At 41.7% G+C, this 15,000-nt stretch overlaps 3 protein-coding genes across 5 annotated transcripts in view; 1 reads left to right on the forward strand and 2 right to left on the reverse strand.

The window, feature by feature from the left end:
* Window positions 1-2,728, reverse strand: part of LOC135097347 (ataxin-2 homolog) — a 47,180-nt gene extending 44,452 nt beyond the window's left edge. For both annotated transcript variants that reach the window (XM_063999151.1, XM_063999150.1), the window contains exon 1: window positions 2,339-2,728. In XM_063999151.1, coding sequence (XP_063855221.1) covers window positions 2,339-2,613 — 275 coding nt within the window. In that variant the 5' untranslated portion in view covers window positions 2,614-2,728. The remainder of the gene's footprint in view (window positions 1-2,338) is intronic.
* LOC135097348 (uncharacterized) lies at window positions 2,726-7,256 on the forward strand. Of its 2 annotated transcripts, none has more exons than XM_063999154.1 (7): window positions 2,726-4,143; window positions 4,327-4,456; window positions 4,666-5,259; window positions 5,669-5,842; window positions 6,251-6,385; window positions 6,517-6,651; window positions 6,952-7,256. In XM_063999154.1, the coding sequence occupies exons 2-7, from the start codon at window positions 4,340-4,342 to the stop codon at window positions 7,030-7,032; spliced, it is 1,236 nt and encodes a 411-aa protein (XP_063855224.1). In that variant the 5' UTR covers window positions 2,726-4,143; window positions 4,327-4,339; the 3' UTR covers window positions 7,033-7,256. The 2 variants fall into 2 exon arrangements, with proteins under 2 accessions (XP_063855224.1, XP_063855223.1); XM_063999153.1 differs by having other exon boundaries at window positions 4,338-4,456.
* Window positions 7,257-7,547: 291 nt separating this feature from the next.
* Window positions 7,548-15,000, reverse strand: part of LOC135097353 (disheveled-associated activator of morphogenesis 1-like) — a 63,550-nt gene continuing 56,097 nt past the window's right edge. The window contains exon 23 of the mRNA XM_063999160.1: window positions 7,548-14,341. Coding sequence (XP_063855230.1) covers window positions 14,048-14,341 — 294 coding nt within the window. The 3' untranslated portion in view covers window positions 7,548-14,047. The remainder of the gene's footprint in view (window positions 14,342-15,000) is intronic.

The raw sequence follows: 15,000 nt of genomic DNA on the forward strand, positions 1-15,000 counted from the left end.
TTGAATTCCATTATAAGAAGCACATCCAGTCACCCGAGCAGCCCAAACACAGCATCTCAAGAAGAACCACATACATTATGAGCTCCAAATACTGACACAGCTTCACGTGAATGCAGTAACGATGAGACAAAACAGAGAAGTGACAAAGTAAAGACTGAAACTGATCATATAAGCAAGTGTATGGCTGGAGACAATGAGATATAAGAGAGAGAGAGAGAGAGAGATAGAGAGAGAATAATTATTTCAACCTTCATTCAAACAGACTTCACAAAAACACCCTATAGATTCAGGCACCGTGAAGACCCACTCTCCTGCCTACTTTCACAGCTGGCACTGATAACCTGCATTTCCTTGCTCTGGGGACAACTGTTAATGTGCCGTAATGAGAACAGTGGAGCTTCAAGTTGCTGCTGTATGACTTAACCTTGTTTCACTGGAGTAGTTCGTCACAGTGCCCGAGTGATGGTGTGTGTGTTTCTCCTGCAGCAGGCTCGGAATACATTGATGGTGTCGCCTTCTAAGATCCTTTTGTTGTTGATTTTCTTGGTGTTAGTCATTCTAGTTGCAGTGTGATTTCTTCCCATCAGTTTCTACACAATAACTTCTACTGCAGCTCTAGACTTGCCTAATGGTGTCACTTTCCAACAAGCCTTGCAGAGAGAGTTTAATTTGTTGATTTTTCTTGGTGTTAGTCTCTAGTTGGTGTGATTTATCTCCTTCAATTTCTACACAATAACTTCTACTGCAGCTCCAGATTTGCTTAATGGTGTCACTTTCTTACAAGCCTTGCAGAAAGAGCTTAATTTGTTGCAGTGTGATCTCTTTCCTTCAGTTTCTGCAAAGGTAACACGAACACTCTGCCAAATCCTTGTATCTATCACAGCAATCTTGACTCTCAATGTTCCAAGAGGCAAGGACTGTCAATAAATATCAGAAAACTCAGCAAAATCTTCCTTTTTTTCTCCACAAGAGCCACACCAGCAGACACCCTCCACTCTCTTCCAGGTGGCAAGGACTGTGGCCTGACCTGACACTTGCCCACACACACTCAAACTCCACCTGGCCTTAAAAATCTAGCTGTGACAGACCTGGCAGCATGACCCCACCCCATATTGGAGACAGACGCATCCCACACACTCTCAGGCTGACCTTAAACAAAATAGAGGATAACAAAGGCCAAAATATTTTATCTTTTGTGTATGTTTGTAAAAATTTTAAAAGGAGAAGATCAACAGGACTCGTTTAAAGACAAAATAGGGAGGCAAAATAATAAATGTCAAAATATTTAAGCTAATTAAGCGCTAGGACTGAGAGAGAACATTTTTCTCGGACTGCCGTAAATATTTAAAAGGGGAATATTGATCCGACTAGTTAAAGGACAAAATAGTGTTCGTAATGGCAGTATGGCAGGACGGCCCTTATGTATGTCACCCTGTCACCCTCCCTGCACCCTCCCTGAAATAAATTGAGATGATTAACAACACTATGCAAATAACCTCAAACTACTAATATTTTGACGCTAACAATTAATTTCTGGACAAAAATATGATGCTTTCTTTTCTTTTTAAATCGTGATCTACACAATGAAGGGAATAATAATGAAACTAGCAATTAAACTTAGGAATGGAATTAATCTGAATTTAACCTAACTTAACCTAACTAAGCCCTCAGATGAACGTCTAAAATCTGAAAAAAGCACAAAAAATAGAAAAGACGAAATTAAGGAGAAAATCAAATCAATATATTGAACACTTCCTTCACCCTTTCACCCTATGACAATAAAACCCTTAATAAAATACAAACAAGGGCGAAATAGGGTGTACAAGATGGCAGTGAGGGAGAATACAGTTAATTCACCCTTCCACCCTCATAAACCACACAAAACATGACCATAAAAGGGAAATAGGGTGAAAAAATAAGCAGGGTGATAGGATAACCCTTTCTCACACCCTGCCAGCCCCACAAACCTCACAATACGACCTTAAGTAAATAAAAGATAATAAATAAAAAGAAAATAGGGTATCTGTGATGGTAGAGAGGCAGAACACCCTAACTTCACCCTGCCAACCCTAAAAAACACACCCATACGAGGATATAAGAGATAGAAATTAAAAATAACAGGGTGTAGAGTGTAGAAGAGGGGCAGGTTAAGCAGGGCGGCCCGACTTCATCCTAACACCCTAACAAACTAAAAAAAAACAGTGAACAGAGGAAGATATAAGAGAGAGAAAAGAACTAAAACAGAATGAACAGTACAGGGGATCGGCAGGGCGGCCCAACCTCACCCTGCCACCCTGCCAAGCCCCGTCACCCCGTCACCCTGCCAGCCGTGCCTTACCTTGCTGCATTCTCCACCACATCCCGTATCTTAGCCATCTTGGAGGCTTCCTGACTCGCCGGCTTCCACTGGGCGGCCTCCCCGTTGGGCGTACCCGTGGGCGTGCCTGTGCCTGCGCCCGTGCCGTTAGGGTGGCGGCACTGCCCGGGGAGCGCCAGGCCCTGCGAGGCGGCACTGTCCGTGGTCACTGTAGCCACTCCACCCACCGCCACGCTCTCGCTCCGCATAGTGACCATGTCCGCCCGCTCTACGCCACCTGACACAGACACAGCCATACCATCGCGGGGACACAACGCCACACCACGCTACTCCGCCATGAGCCACAGCCGCACAGCCTCACAACCTCAGTCAGTCAGTCAGCTGCGGGCGGTCAGCTGTGCGCGCCCCGCCGCCCTCACACCTGCGGCGCACGACCTCCCCCCACACACACAAAGAGATTTAAAAATGGTCGACACCACCGCACCGACTACATTTATGCCCCTGTGTGCACCGCCCCTGTGTGTGGCGTGAGGCAGGGCACCACGCTGAGGCCCCGGGGTGCCACTGGTGCAGGGGTGAGAGGTGTGAGAGGGGTGAGAGATGCTGGCTTCTCTCATCCGCCTCCTTGCACCATTGCTAAATCCTTCATTTATTTATCATATACTACTTTTTATCGTGGTTTTATTAAATATATACTATTCTAAAATTAATTTTGTTATTTATAAAGCACACTGGGTATTATCATTTCATTGTTAAGCGTGCGTATTCGCAAAAAGTGCAAAATTGTGCAAAACTTCAAAACTGCAGATGTATTCTATATAACCATTTAAAAACAACGAAAAATAAGAAACATTTAATACATACTTTCACTTGGCCATTTACATTCAATATTGGAATAAAATGTCCCACGAGATCACACACAAGGTAGAAATGAAATAATCTAAAACTTTCCCCCGGAGTAATGGCACATCTCAACCAATCAAAATAATCAAATAGACTCTGGAATTAGTGATATTACAGAATGACAATATATTATAGAGTCAAAAAGCCATAATGAGAAGGGCGTGAGAAGACGGCGTGGTGGTCGACGTCGTGTTCCTCAGACTCGCTGCCTCTGTTTACCCCCCTGGCGGGCAATTTAACTCTCTCTCTCTCTCTCTCTCTCTCTCTCTCTAATAAATACGATAAATAAAACAACGTGCACCTGATCCTAATTCTACATTCATGTCAGCTCTTCAAAACAAAGAGATGAATTATAAAAGGAAAGAGACTAATTGTTTAACTCTCTCTTCATCCCTCTCTGACCCCCCCCCCAACACTCACTCCCAATAAATCAATAAAAATTAATAAATAAATGGATAATCAAAGCCACTAACACGTAATTCTAATCATACGCTCCTCTAAGTTTTTCAGAATAAACAGATAAATAATAAAAGGAAAAGCGAGCGATGGTAACTTTCCCTTTCACTCTTAATGAATAAATAAATAAATAAATAAATAAATAAATAAATAAACATCCACCTAATCTTTATCCAGCATTCCTCTCAGCTCTTCACAATAAATAAATTAATAATAACAGGAAAAGCAAGTCCTGGGAGAAATAAGTTTCCACGTGTGTGTGTGTGTGTGTGTGTTGGTTACCTGGGCAACACTCCCCAGGTGAACCAAAGCCACGGTGGTTGCCTCACTTCCTCTGGCTCTCTGGCTCCCTCTGGCTTCCTTTCCACTAGTTTACCCCCTCCCGGCTCGTCTGTGGCTCACGCATTACAAGTTCACTGGCTCTCTGGTTCCCTGTCTAACTGGTTGGCTCTCCTCTAGAACTGAAGGTAATATAGCACGGTGTCTCTGATAATAAGTGATAGGGGTCTTGAATATTTAGTTTCATTATTATTATTCTTATTTTCGTTCATCTTATTATTATTATTATTATTATTATTATTATTATTATTATTATTATTACATGTACCGAAGTAGTAGTAGTAATAGTAGCAGCTCTTATAAAACCTCAGGGTCGTTGCAGTTATGACCATGCTGGGGGGACCTGAGACTGCCCCGGGCCCTTTCCCTGAGGACCAAATGCTAAGACTGGACCGGGAACTGGACCAGCGTATGATGAACCTTCTGCGGCCCAGACCCAAGGTGGAGAGAGAGAGAGAGAGAGAGAGAGAGAGAGAGAGAGAGAGAGAGAGAGAGATTTTCTAGTTGCTATATATACATCCACTCAATAATCTTTAGTAAAAATAACCTTTACTATCTAAATTAATCATATACACCCAAATAATGATAATAATAATAATAATAATAATAATAAACAAATAACCTAATATGACGTGCCTTCCCCTCACCAGGTCACAGGTCAAAGGTCACCCCATAACATGACCCACAGACCGACACATCACCATCCCCCCAAGCCTCGCCCCACTGGCCATATTTTTGGTCTAAGAAATGGGCAAATAGAGGGAATGGGTGGAGGGGTGATGGGAGTAGTGGGAGATGAGGGTGGTGATGGGGTGATGGGTGGTTATGAGAGATGGAGTGAAGGGAAGATTGTAGAGAGAGGAGGAAGAGGGGAAGAAGAGAGGATAGTGGTATATGATAAAGAGAGGAAAACAGGAAGAAGAGAGAAAGAAGAGGAGGAGGCAAAGGAATATAGTGAAGATAGGAATAAAGAAAGAGAAGAAAATTATAAAGAAAACACAAATAGAAACATAGAAGGAGATAAAGAAAATGAAAATCAATCATATGAAAGAAGAGAGAATGAAAGACTAAAAGAGAAGAGCGAGCATAAAGAAGATGAAGAGGAGGAAGAGAAAGAGGAAGACTATGCTATATTTGATGAGTTTCTCGATGCCTCAACACGCTGCCGTCTTCGTCAACTGGCCAGCAAAGTTGAGGCACTCTCCCAGGCACTTCATCTAGCCAGAGAGGAGTGCCAGCAGATGGTAAGCCAGTGCCAAGCTTACTTCTGGCACCTTACAAATCTATTTTCTGAAATACTTCCCTCCCACACCTTCACTACTTTCCAAAGGGTCTAGTTGAAGTTATTGGGTGTTTTCAAGAGTGTTTTTATGGTTCCAGTGACAGATTAACAAGATTTCTACATTGTTAGCAGGGGAAACACTCTTGGGAACCTGTCTAAGCATCCCCGTAGCCTTTGAAAATAGTTTTGGTGAAGTTACGCAGGTTTTCAGTGATGTTCTTTATTGTTCCAGTGACAGATTAAAAAGATTTCTACATCATTATCCCTTCTAGATACTTTAAACACCATACATACTTGCTTACCTTCCTCTGCTGTATACCTCAGTCCTCCACTTGTTCCTTGCTTATCTGCTCCTCTGTGTCCCCCACCAGGCAAGCAGTAAGAGGGAATCAAGCAGGGCAGTACAAGCAGCTGAGAGAGAGTGTAGAGCGATGGCTAAACAAACACAGGTGATGAAGCAGGAGTTGGCAAGGCTTCAGAAGACAAACGCTGACCTCAGACTGAGAGTGAAGGAGCTGGGCCAGGAGTGTCAGGCCCTACGTAAGGTGGGGAGGGTGTGGGGTGCTGGGGAGGGAGGTGTGGGAGGTTCATGGCTTGGGGAAGGAGATAGAAGGAGGTGAACATGAAATAAATGGATTAAAGGCAGGTTTGACTTGGTTCAGGGTAAGGAATGGACTTGTTATGAAGGGTGGGCTTGTGTGTGCTGTGGTGGCCTTGCTGTGGGGGTCTTACTGTGGTCTCAAGACTGGAGTAAGTGCAGGGTAGGGAACCATCTCACTGTGAAGGGGCAGGGGTGGATTAGTGTGTGCTGTGAGGTCTTGCTGTGGAAATACCCTTCAGAATAAGACCGTCCCTAGCCTCTATTTACTCCAATTTAACAACTGTTCATGCTCCTGTCCCTTCATATCTTCCTATCTCATTAAACAGTGAATATACAACCCTGCCACCCACAGGAGGCGTCTGAGGCAAGGCAGAGGGAGGCATGTAGGGGCGCGGGGCACACCAGCCTCCAGGGGCACCTCACAAGGGCCAGGGCAGAGAATTTAAACCTAAAGGAGCAGCTGGTTAACTCAAAGGCACTTCATAAGGTAAAACTTCTACTACTACTACTACTACTACTACTACTACTACTACTACTACTACTACTACTACTACTGCTACTACTACTACTACTACTACTACTACATCTCTTACTCTTCCCCATTCATTCCCAATGCAGGAGGAGGTGGAGGAGCTGAGGAGGAAACTGAGAGAGGGGGAGGAAAAGAGGAGAGACGTGGAGAGAGATCGGAGGGAACTGAGAGCTGTGACAAAGAAACAAGACAAATTAATTGAGATTCTTCACCAGCAGAAGGTAAGAGAGAGAGAGAGAGAGAGAGAGAGAGAGAGAGAGAGAGACTTAGGAGAATGAAAGAATGAATTAAAAAGAAAGAGAGATAGAGAGAGACAGGAAGGGAGGAAGGAAACTTGAATAAAGGAGAGACATAAAGAGAGGAAGAAGGAAGAGAGAGAGGGAGAGAGAGAGAAAAGGAGGAAAAATAGTGAGGACGAGAAAGGAGAGGAAGAGAGAGAGAATGAAGAATGAGAAAGAAGAGAGAGAGAAAGAGAGAGAGAATGAAAGAGAGACCTAACCTAACCTAACCTCACCCCACAGAGTCACCTAGCCGCAGCGAAAGCAACAGCAGGACTAGAACAGAAATTCCTGTCCCTCATCGCACCACTTCATCACCCCTGACCTTGCAAAACATTGACCTGACCTTCTTAATCCTCTTATTTTTAGTTACTTCCTCTTGAGCTTCTTAATCTTCCTACCAGTGATCTTAATCTGTTCAATCTCCTGTGCTGTGGTCTGTGGGTCTTGATGTATAAGGGTGGGTTGGCTTGAAATGCTGTGATGTATATGAATTTGCTGTTATTTTCATTAGTTCGTTAATTCTTGGTCTTAATTAAATATGGCTATGAGTTTTTAGTTTAATTTGATTCCTGCAACTTATCTGTTCTTAGCCTTGATGAAATGCTGTGTGTTTGTGTGTGTGTGTGTGTGTGTGTGTGTGTGTGTGTGGCTCATCCTATCTCTCTACTTTCTTTGCCTCTCAGGACTTCACACACACACACGCTAAACTGGACAAAAAATAGATATGTAAATAGCACGAAATTAACTATTGACTCAAACCTTGTATATTGCAACCTCCTACACACACACACACACACACACACACACAAAGGATAAACAAAAAACAAACAAAAACATACTCGGATTTACAACATTTATGTGATAGTAGTATCATAGCAATAATAATTCCATATATATAAAATTACATACAAAATTATACAGAAAACGTACAAACATTATATAACCACTCACTCAGGGCTAATCGGGGCGGGGCGGGGTGGGGCGGGGCCAGTATAATGCCCCTGCCAAGCTACAGGAGCAGGAGAGCGAAGATATGTGGTTGACTGGGCAGGGTTGAGGCGAAGATATGGTCAGGGAGGGAGGGCAAGGGGTCAGGTTGGTATCAGGGAGGTCAGTGTGGTATAGGGTTTAAGGGTCAGAGATGACTGAAAGAAGGTGTGTGTGTGTGTGTGTGTGTGTTTGTGTGTAATGGTAGGGAAGGTAAGGCTAGGGTGTTTTAGGGTGAAGCGAGGGGTGAAAGAACAGGAATGGGCTATCTTCTAAGGGTATGGTTAGGTAGGAATGGTGATTAGGGTGGAGATCAGGAATGGGAAGGTTAGGAATGGGAAATGAGAGTATACTGCAAATGCCAGACTGAGAAGTAGAGAGCCGACAAATAAGAATAACCTCTAGGCAATAATAATGATAATAAATGATAAACGGGAAGAAAAAATAAAGCAAAATATAAAAGAAAACATGAATTATCCTTTGCAAACATATTATTCCACAACTGTCACCACACCTGCTCCACACACCTGTCTGAACCCCACCACACACTAACAGGTGGTGGAGGAAGGGAGGGAAGTGAGAGAGAGAGAGAGAGAGAGAGAGAGAGAGAGAGAGAGAGAGAGAGAGAGAGAGAGAGAAATGAGTGTGGTGATGGGAGAAGGGATGAAGGTCTCTCTCTTATAAGGTGACGGGAGATGAAGGAAGGGGATATGAAGGGGGTTCTCTCTCATAAGGTGATGGGTGATGAGCTACAGTGCTTTCTGATTCTCTAATTTGGAATGGGAGTGACAGGAGGGAAGAAAATAATAAAAGTGAATTATTTTTTCCTTTTTTTTTCAATAATGGGAGTAATGGGGATTATAATGGTTCTATATAATCTTGTTTTTCTATTTTTTTTCATGTGTGTGTGATTAAAATTGGCAGTATTGAATTAGGGACAGAAAGCTAAATAAATCTGCCTTTTTTTTTTATATATATAAGGAGACACTGGGCAACAAAACAATAAAAAATATAAATAAATAAATAAAAGGCCCACTTGGGAGATGCCAGACCCTCAAAAAAGGTCAAAACAAGGTCACAAACTGGAGGATAAGTGTCTTGAAACCTCCCTCTTATAAGCATTCAATTCCCAGGAAGGAGGAAATACAGAAGCAGGCAGGGAATTCCAGATCCTGCTCCACACAAACCATAATTAACAACTAAACTCACTCAAGTCACCCAAACTTAACCAGGAAAACTTTTCACATCTTGATATACAAATGAAGTGATATGCTTTGTTTACAAGATGCCAAATAGAGGAAGGACAGTTACCAGCTCACATCCTGCTCATTTAAGTCCCTTTTCACTATACACAGGGAGCATAGAGGTGGTTTTTGTAGTCTCTGCCACAGGATAAAGGGCTTAAGAGTGACTGTGTTTGTGTGTATGTGTGTCTGTGTGTGTGTGTGGTGCCTTGTCTGGGCTGGCCTGTGTGAGGTTGCTGGTCTGGTAAATAGACTGATAGATAAATTAGTGCTTTCTGTTCTGCCATGTGTGACTTTGCCAGCCTGGTAAAGATAGACAGATAGATTAGTGTCTTGTCGGGGTATATAGAGAGATGGATGTGTAGTAAATAGGAGTGATAAGCAAAATAATGATGATGATAGTGGTGATGGTGACAAGTACACATATAAAACGGTGTCATGGAAAAATAAATGAGAGAGAAATGGGAAAAAAACAGAACACTTCAACGAAATAGTGATAATAATAGTGATGATAATGATGATAACAGTGATAAATAAACACTAAAAAAAAAAACAGCATCAGAAGGGAAAAAAAATTGAGAAAAGTGGAAAAAGGAAAAATCTACTCAAGAATACAAGGGAGCACACCTGTTAATTAATGAGACAGCACACCTACAGCTTAATTACTCAGACACCCACCCCTGGTTAACTCTTTAGGCTCATTCAGATGTAATTAATTAGCATCACCTTAACTAGTTAGTCATTTGGGGTGGTGGTGGTGGTGGTGGTGGTGGTGGCGGTGGTGGTGGTACAAGAATTTCATATATCTTCAGAGAGAGAGAGAGAGAGAGAGAGTATAACAGCAATAAAAGTGTTTAATATTCCAAAACATTAAAAAAAAAATACAAAAAAATAAATAAATAAATAAACAAAGGAGAACATACCAACCCAACCTAACACAAAGAAAGAACAAACAGCACCAGACCTATTGGCCCTTATTAGACTTGTATGGGGTAATTGGGGAAGGACAGGGGTGTGTGAAGACTTACCCCCCACTAGCCTTCCCCCCAATCTGACCTCCCCATGTACAATAGGTTGGGGAATATAGAAAATGGAGAGAATAATAATAATAATAATAATAATAATAATAATAATAATAATAATAATAATAATAATAATAATAATAAAGGATTTTATTTATACTATGAACAGCATCACTTCTTTTATGAAAAGAGGAAAAGAGGAAAAAAACCGCACATTTCCTATTACAACCTCATTTCCTTTACCTCATAAAAAAAACACTCATTTTTCTTTCTTCTATCAAAAATTTTCACTCTTACAAACTAGTGTAAAAAAAAGAGAGGGAAAAAAATAATATCATACAATATTGCCAGATCATTCTCATAACCTCAATAAAAACACTCATTTTCTTTCTCTCATATCAAAAAACACTCACTTTTTCTTTCTTTTATCAAAAATTTTCACTCTTACAAACTACAGTGTAAAAAAAAAGAAAAAAATAGTATCATACAATATTGCCAGATCATAGCCTCAATAAAAACACTCACTTTTCTTCCTGTCACTCCTTGTTTATGGTCTTATGAATTACAGCACTGGGGGAATATAAAGCTGAGTCAAACTGAGCACTTTTAAAACTTTACAGCACTTGGAAATATAAACTAGACCAAAATTGAATGCTTTGAAATTAAACAGCTCTGGGAAAAACATAAAAATTGATCCAAATATAATACTTTTAAAACTTTACAGCACTCGGAAACATAAACCAGACCAAAATTGAATGCTTTAGAATTGAACAGCAATGGAAAAACATGAAATTAATCCAAATGTAACTTTTTAAAACTTTACAGCACTAAAAAAACCATAAACCTCACTCAAATGTAACTTTTTAAAATTTTACAACACTTAAAAAAAAAGAAAGACTTAAATTAAACACTTGCAAATTTAGACAACTCATTCTAGAGCAACTAAGAATGAACACCAATGACTTCCAGATGAACAGACTGACAAGACAAACAGACAGACAGACAGACAGACAGACAGATAGACAACAATGCATGAGGGAACACTAGGAGTCACGAGGCACAGCTGATGGCAACACACACACCAACACACTAAACTTTGAAAATCTAAAAAAAAAAAAAAGAAAAAAAAAACACTTCTCTCTTACCACAATTACATTCCAAGGCCACAGAGACACTTAACCAGGTTTTCAAGAGCATTTCCCCTGTTAATAATGCAGAAATCACATTCATCTGTCACTAGAACCATAGAAACACTCTTGGAAGACCTCAGAACTTTAACTAGAGCCATGGAATGTAGTTGGTGGCAAGATTTCACAACACCTAACAGATTAACTAAGCTGTCTCATCACCATTCATTCCCTGACAAACTGTGTGTATGCTGGGAGACCTCTGCTAACCCCCACCAGGAGAGATATACAAGGACTATGGAGGAGAGAACAAACATAACCAGATATAGAAGAACAGCAAGGATGAACAGGCTAAGGGTTTCATTTGATTATAAATTTGATGAGCATTTGGCAAAGAGTGGGAAGCTAAGCCAAGTCTTTTTAGCCTACTAGGATGACGGACATTTTGAGCGAAAGTTTATGTTTGTGAGAATCTCGAGAGTCTAACGTATCGAAAAACGAGACATGCGGACGTACTCAGTGGAAATATTGACAATCATTTCTCATTTTGGTATAAGCAGAGATTAAATTTTCCTTTATTTAGGGTAGGGTAGATAGGTATAGGTAGTATGTATGTATGTATGTATGCATGTATAGGGAAAGCAGAAGAGAAGAGGAAAAGACTTATAAATTTGTATGTACATATATATTTATAAAGGAGGTGAATACAAGGTATCTATATAAAGATCTGTCTTATGTGATCAAGTTTGGCGGAAGGAACTGAATGACTGACAGAGGAATGAGTGATGAGGGAGGAGGAGGAGGAGGAGGAGGAGGATCAAGAAAACTGGTTAAGCTAGCTGGAGAGAGAGAGAGAGAGAGAGAGAGAGAGAGAGAGAGAGAGAGAGAGAGAGAGAGAGAGAGAGAGAGAGAGAGAGAGAGAGAGAGAGAGTCCGTAACACCTAAAAAATTTGTAGTTTACCTGTTTTCAAGTAAAAATATCAACTTTAAGTCAATCAGTCAGTCAGTCAGTCAGTCAGTCAGCCAGCCAATCAGAACATTCCCTTAGCTAACCACTCATTCAGTCAGCCCATTCAGTCTACCCACTCAATCTGTCAACAAACTAACATTTTAGCCAGCCCAGCCCAGCCCAGCCCTCGACAAGCCCCTGTGGTCAAGGGTGAGGCGTCTCGGAGTGTGTCAGGGTGTGTTAGGATGTGTGTGTGTGTGTGTGGGGGGGGGGAGAGGGGAGGGATACAAGGGCCACATAAGACACACTGATGATACAAACCTATAAAAAATTATCACAGAAAATCACAAATACTGCACTTGGTATGGACTATAGAAAACGGGAAAACAGGGGCTATTTACAGATTAGGTTAGGTTTGTTTGCTCTGCGTCACGAGTTTAGAACGAAAAAAAGCACTTAAAAAAAAAATTACAGTAGTAGATTTACTTATTAATTAGTGATACATGTACAGGATTGACTTAACTTACTTAAAACTTAACTTAGAGTCAAATGTAAGTAGTTTATTTATTTTTTTTATAGAGGTTTGTAACGCGGCAAGGAGATGCGACACTTGGGTCATATTATGTAAGCCTAGGGTTAAAATTTTGTCTCCTACGTTTAATTAATTAATTTCAACAATATAAATCCATCTTTTTTGTTTTATATTTCATTTTGTATAAACATCAATAAAAAAATCCATCTTCTTTTTAAGCCTAATGCGTAAAAACCACCATGGCAATTTTTTTTCCTTCACTTTTTTTTTTTTTTTAATTTCTCTCTCTGCTTCATAATATACAAAATTAAAAAATATACGTGTTGTCACTGCCGAGGGTTCTACAGTATGCCCTACTTCTGTGAATGTGTGTGTGTGTGTGTGTGTGTGTGTGTGTGTGTGTGTGTGTGTGTGTGTGTGTGTGTGTGTGTGTGTGTGTGTGTGTGTGTGTAGAGAAGTGGTTTAATTATTTTGTTTTTGTTTTCGGAGGTGGTGGTGATGGTGGTGGTGGTGGTGGTGGTCTATTCAACACTAGAAATCATTACCACAAGCCAATATACTGTACATGTCTTCTCTCTCTCTCTCTCTCTCTCTCTCTCTCTCTCTCTCTGTCATATCAGCTTCTCTCTCTCTTATCTTCCCTTTCTATTCTGCTAGCCTCTCTCTCTCTTATCCTTCCTCTATCTATCTCTTTTTGTCTATCCAACAATTAAATAATCTTCCACACACCTCCTTTCCTAACCTAACCTCTTCTCTAACCCCATGTGCCCTACTTCTGTCCACCACACACTAATCTGGCCAGGGCAAAGGATAGACTGAGGATATACAAGTGTGTTACAGATGCAAACTCCACATTACATAAGCTGGCAGTGATGGAGGCAGCAAAAGCAAGAGTGAGTGGTCCCAGGCAGCGATATTTGGTGCGCTTGTTGTCTCAGCTTGGTGGAGGTTGTGGCCTTGAGCAGCAGCGGAAGGGCAGGTCTTGATTACAGGAGCACCGGTAGTAGTGTGTGTGTGTGTGTGTGTGTGTGTGTGTGTGTGTGTGTGTGTGTGTGTGTGTGTGTGTGTGTGTGTGTGTGTGTGTGAGTGTTTGATGCTAGCAGGATTAATAAGCGAATATTGAAGGAGAAGTGTCTTACCTCACCTCATCTCACCTCAACACACACACACACACACACACACACACACACACACACGACTATAAATGCATGAAATACACATTGACTTACATCCTTCTCCTTTTGTGACACGAATGACAGATTGACGAACATAGAACATTCTACCTCAGCCAGACAGACAGCCAGCCAGCCAGCCAGCCAGCCAGCCAGAGAACCAGACAGACAAACACCAGATTAGACTACAAGGTGTCCACAAATGAGCAACAGACACCCACTCTTGTTCCTCTGGTGCTGAATGGCTGAGATTCTGGGCAGTGTGAAGGTGAACCAGCAGCGCGAAAGTGTTTAATAGTGTGTTTATGCATACTTGTGAGAGCCAGTCACCCTCTCTCGCTCACGCTCCCTTGACCCAGCGGCAAATGAATGCTTCTTCTTCCTCCTCATTTTGTCGATGTCCTTCCCGAACACATCTCCAGAGCGCAGGGCGGAGATTAAGTCGTCGAAGTCATTTTCATTCTCGTTCTCCCCTCCCGAGCTGCTGTCCCCGGCCGCCCCCTGCAGGGAGCCTCCCCCCGCCCCTCCTGGCCCCACTCCAGCCCCCGCACGTGTCGACCTCTCCCTGGCACGCCTCTCCCGCTCCACCTCGCGGCGCTGGGGGTCAGAAGGTCAGGTCAGGATGGGTCACACTTCGGATGGATCACAGTAAAGGTTACCATACTCTACTCTATGCTATTCCAGGTCACCACTGGCACCAAATGGGGTCAAATGAGGTCACTGTTTGTCACTCTGCTAAAGGAAGTTAATAATTTATGTTTTTTTTTTTTTTTATTGAGTGAGGACCTCAATTTTTCATATTATTTGTTGCATGAACTTGTCTTAAATTTCAGCCTGTAGGATTTATAAAAGTATATTCTGAAACACTTGTGCTCCACACCCCCATTACTTCCAAAAGGCTCTAGGCGAAGCTACACAGGTTATCAAGGATGTTTTTATGGTTCTAGTGACAGATTGACAAGATTCCTACATTATCAACAGGAGGAACAGTCTTCTGAGCCCAGCCAACTGTCTCTGTGGCCTTGAAAATTAGCTGTGATGAAATGATATGGATTTTAAAGACTGTTTTTTTTACATTTCTAGTGACAGATTAACATGATCTCTACATTATCACCCAGAGAAACATCCTTAAGAACCTGGCTAAGCACCTCTGTGGCCTTGGAAAGCAAATGTAGTAAAGGAGCAGTTTCAGAATAGTCTTAGATCTGCATGAGGGGTGAATAAGTGCGATGCTGCCACTACACAAGACACTGGCA

This window comes from Scylla paramamosain, unplaced genomic scaffold (assembly GCF_035594125.1).
Source record: "Scylla paramamosain isolate STU-SP2022 unplaced genomic scaffold, ASM3559412v1 Contig18, whole genome shotgun sequence".
NCBI classification, from domain to species: Eukaryota; Metazoa; Arthropoda; class Malacostraca; order Decapoda; family Portunidae; genus Scylla; species Scylla paramamosain.

Coding starts and splice junctions, on each gene's coding strand:
- LOC135097348 (XM_063999154.1), top strand. CDS start 4,340: ATGACCATGCTGGGGGGACCTGAGACTGCCCCGGGCCCTTTCCCTGAG. Junction 5,843..6,250: donor AGTGTCAGGCCCTACGTAAG/GTGGGGAGGGTG, acceptor TGCCACCCACAG/GAGGCGTCTGAGGCAAGGCA. Junction 6,652..6,951: donor AGATTCTTCACCAGCAGAAG/GTAAGAGAGAGA, acceptor CTCACCCCACAG/AGTCACCTAGCCGCAGCGAA.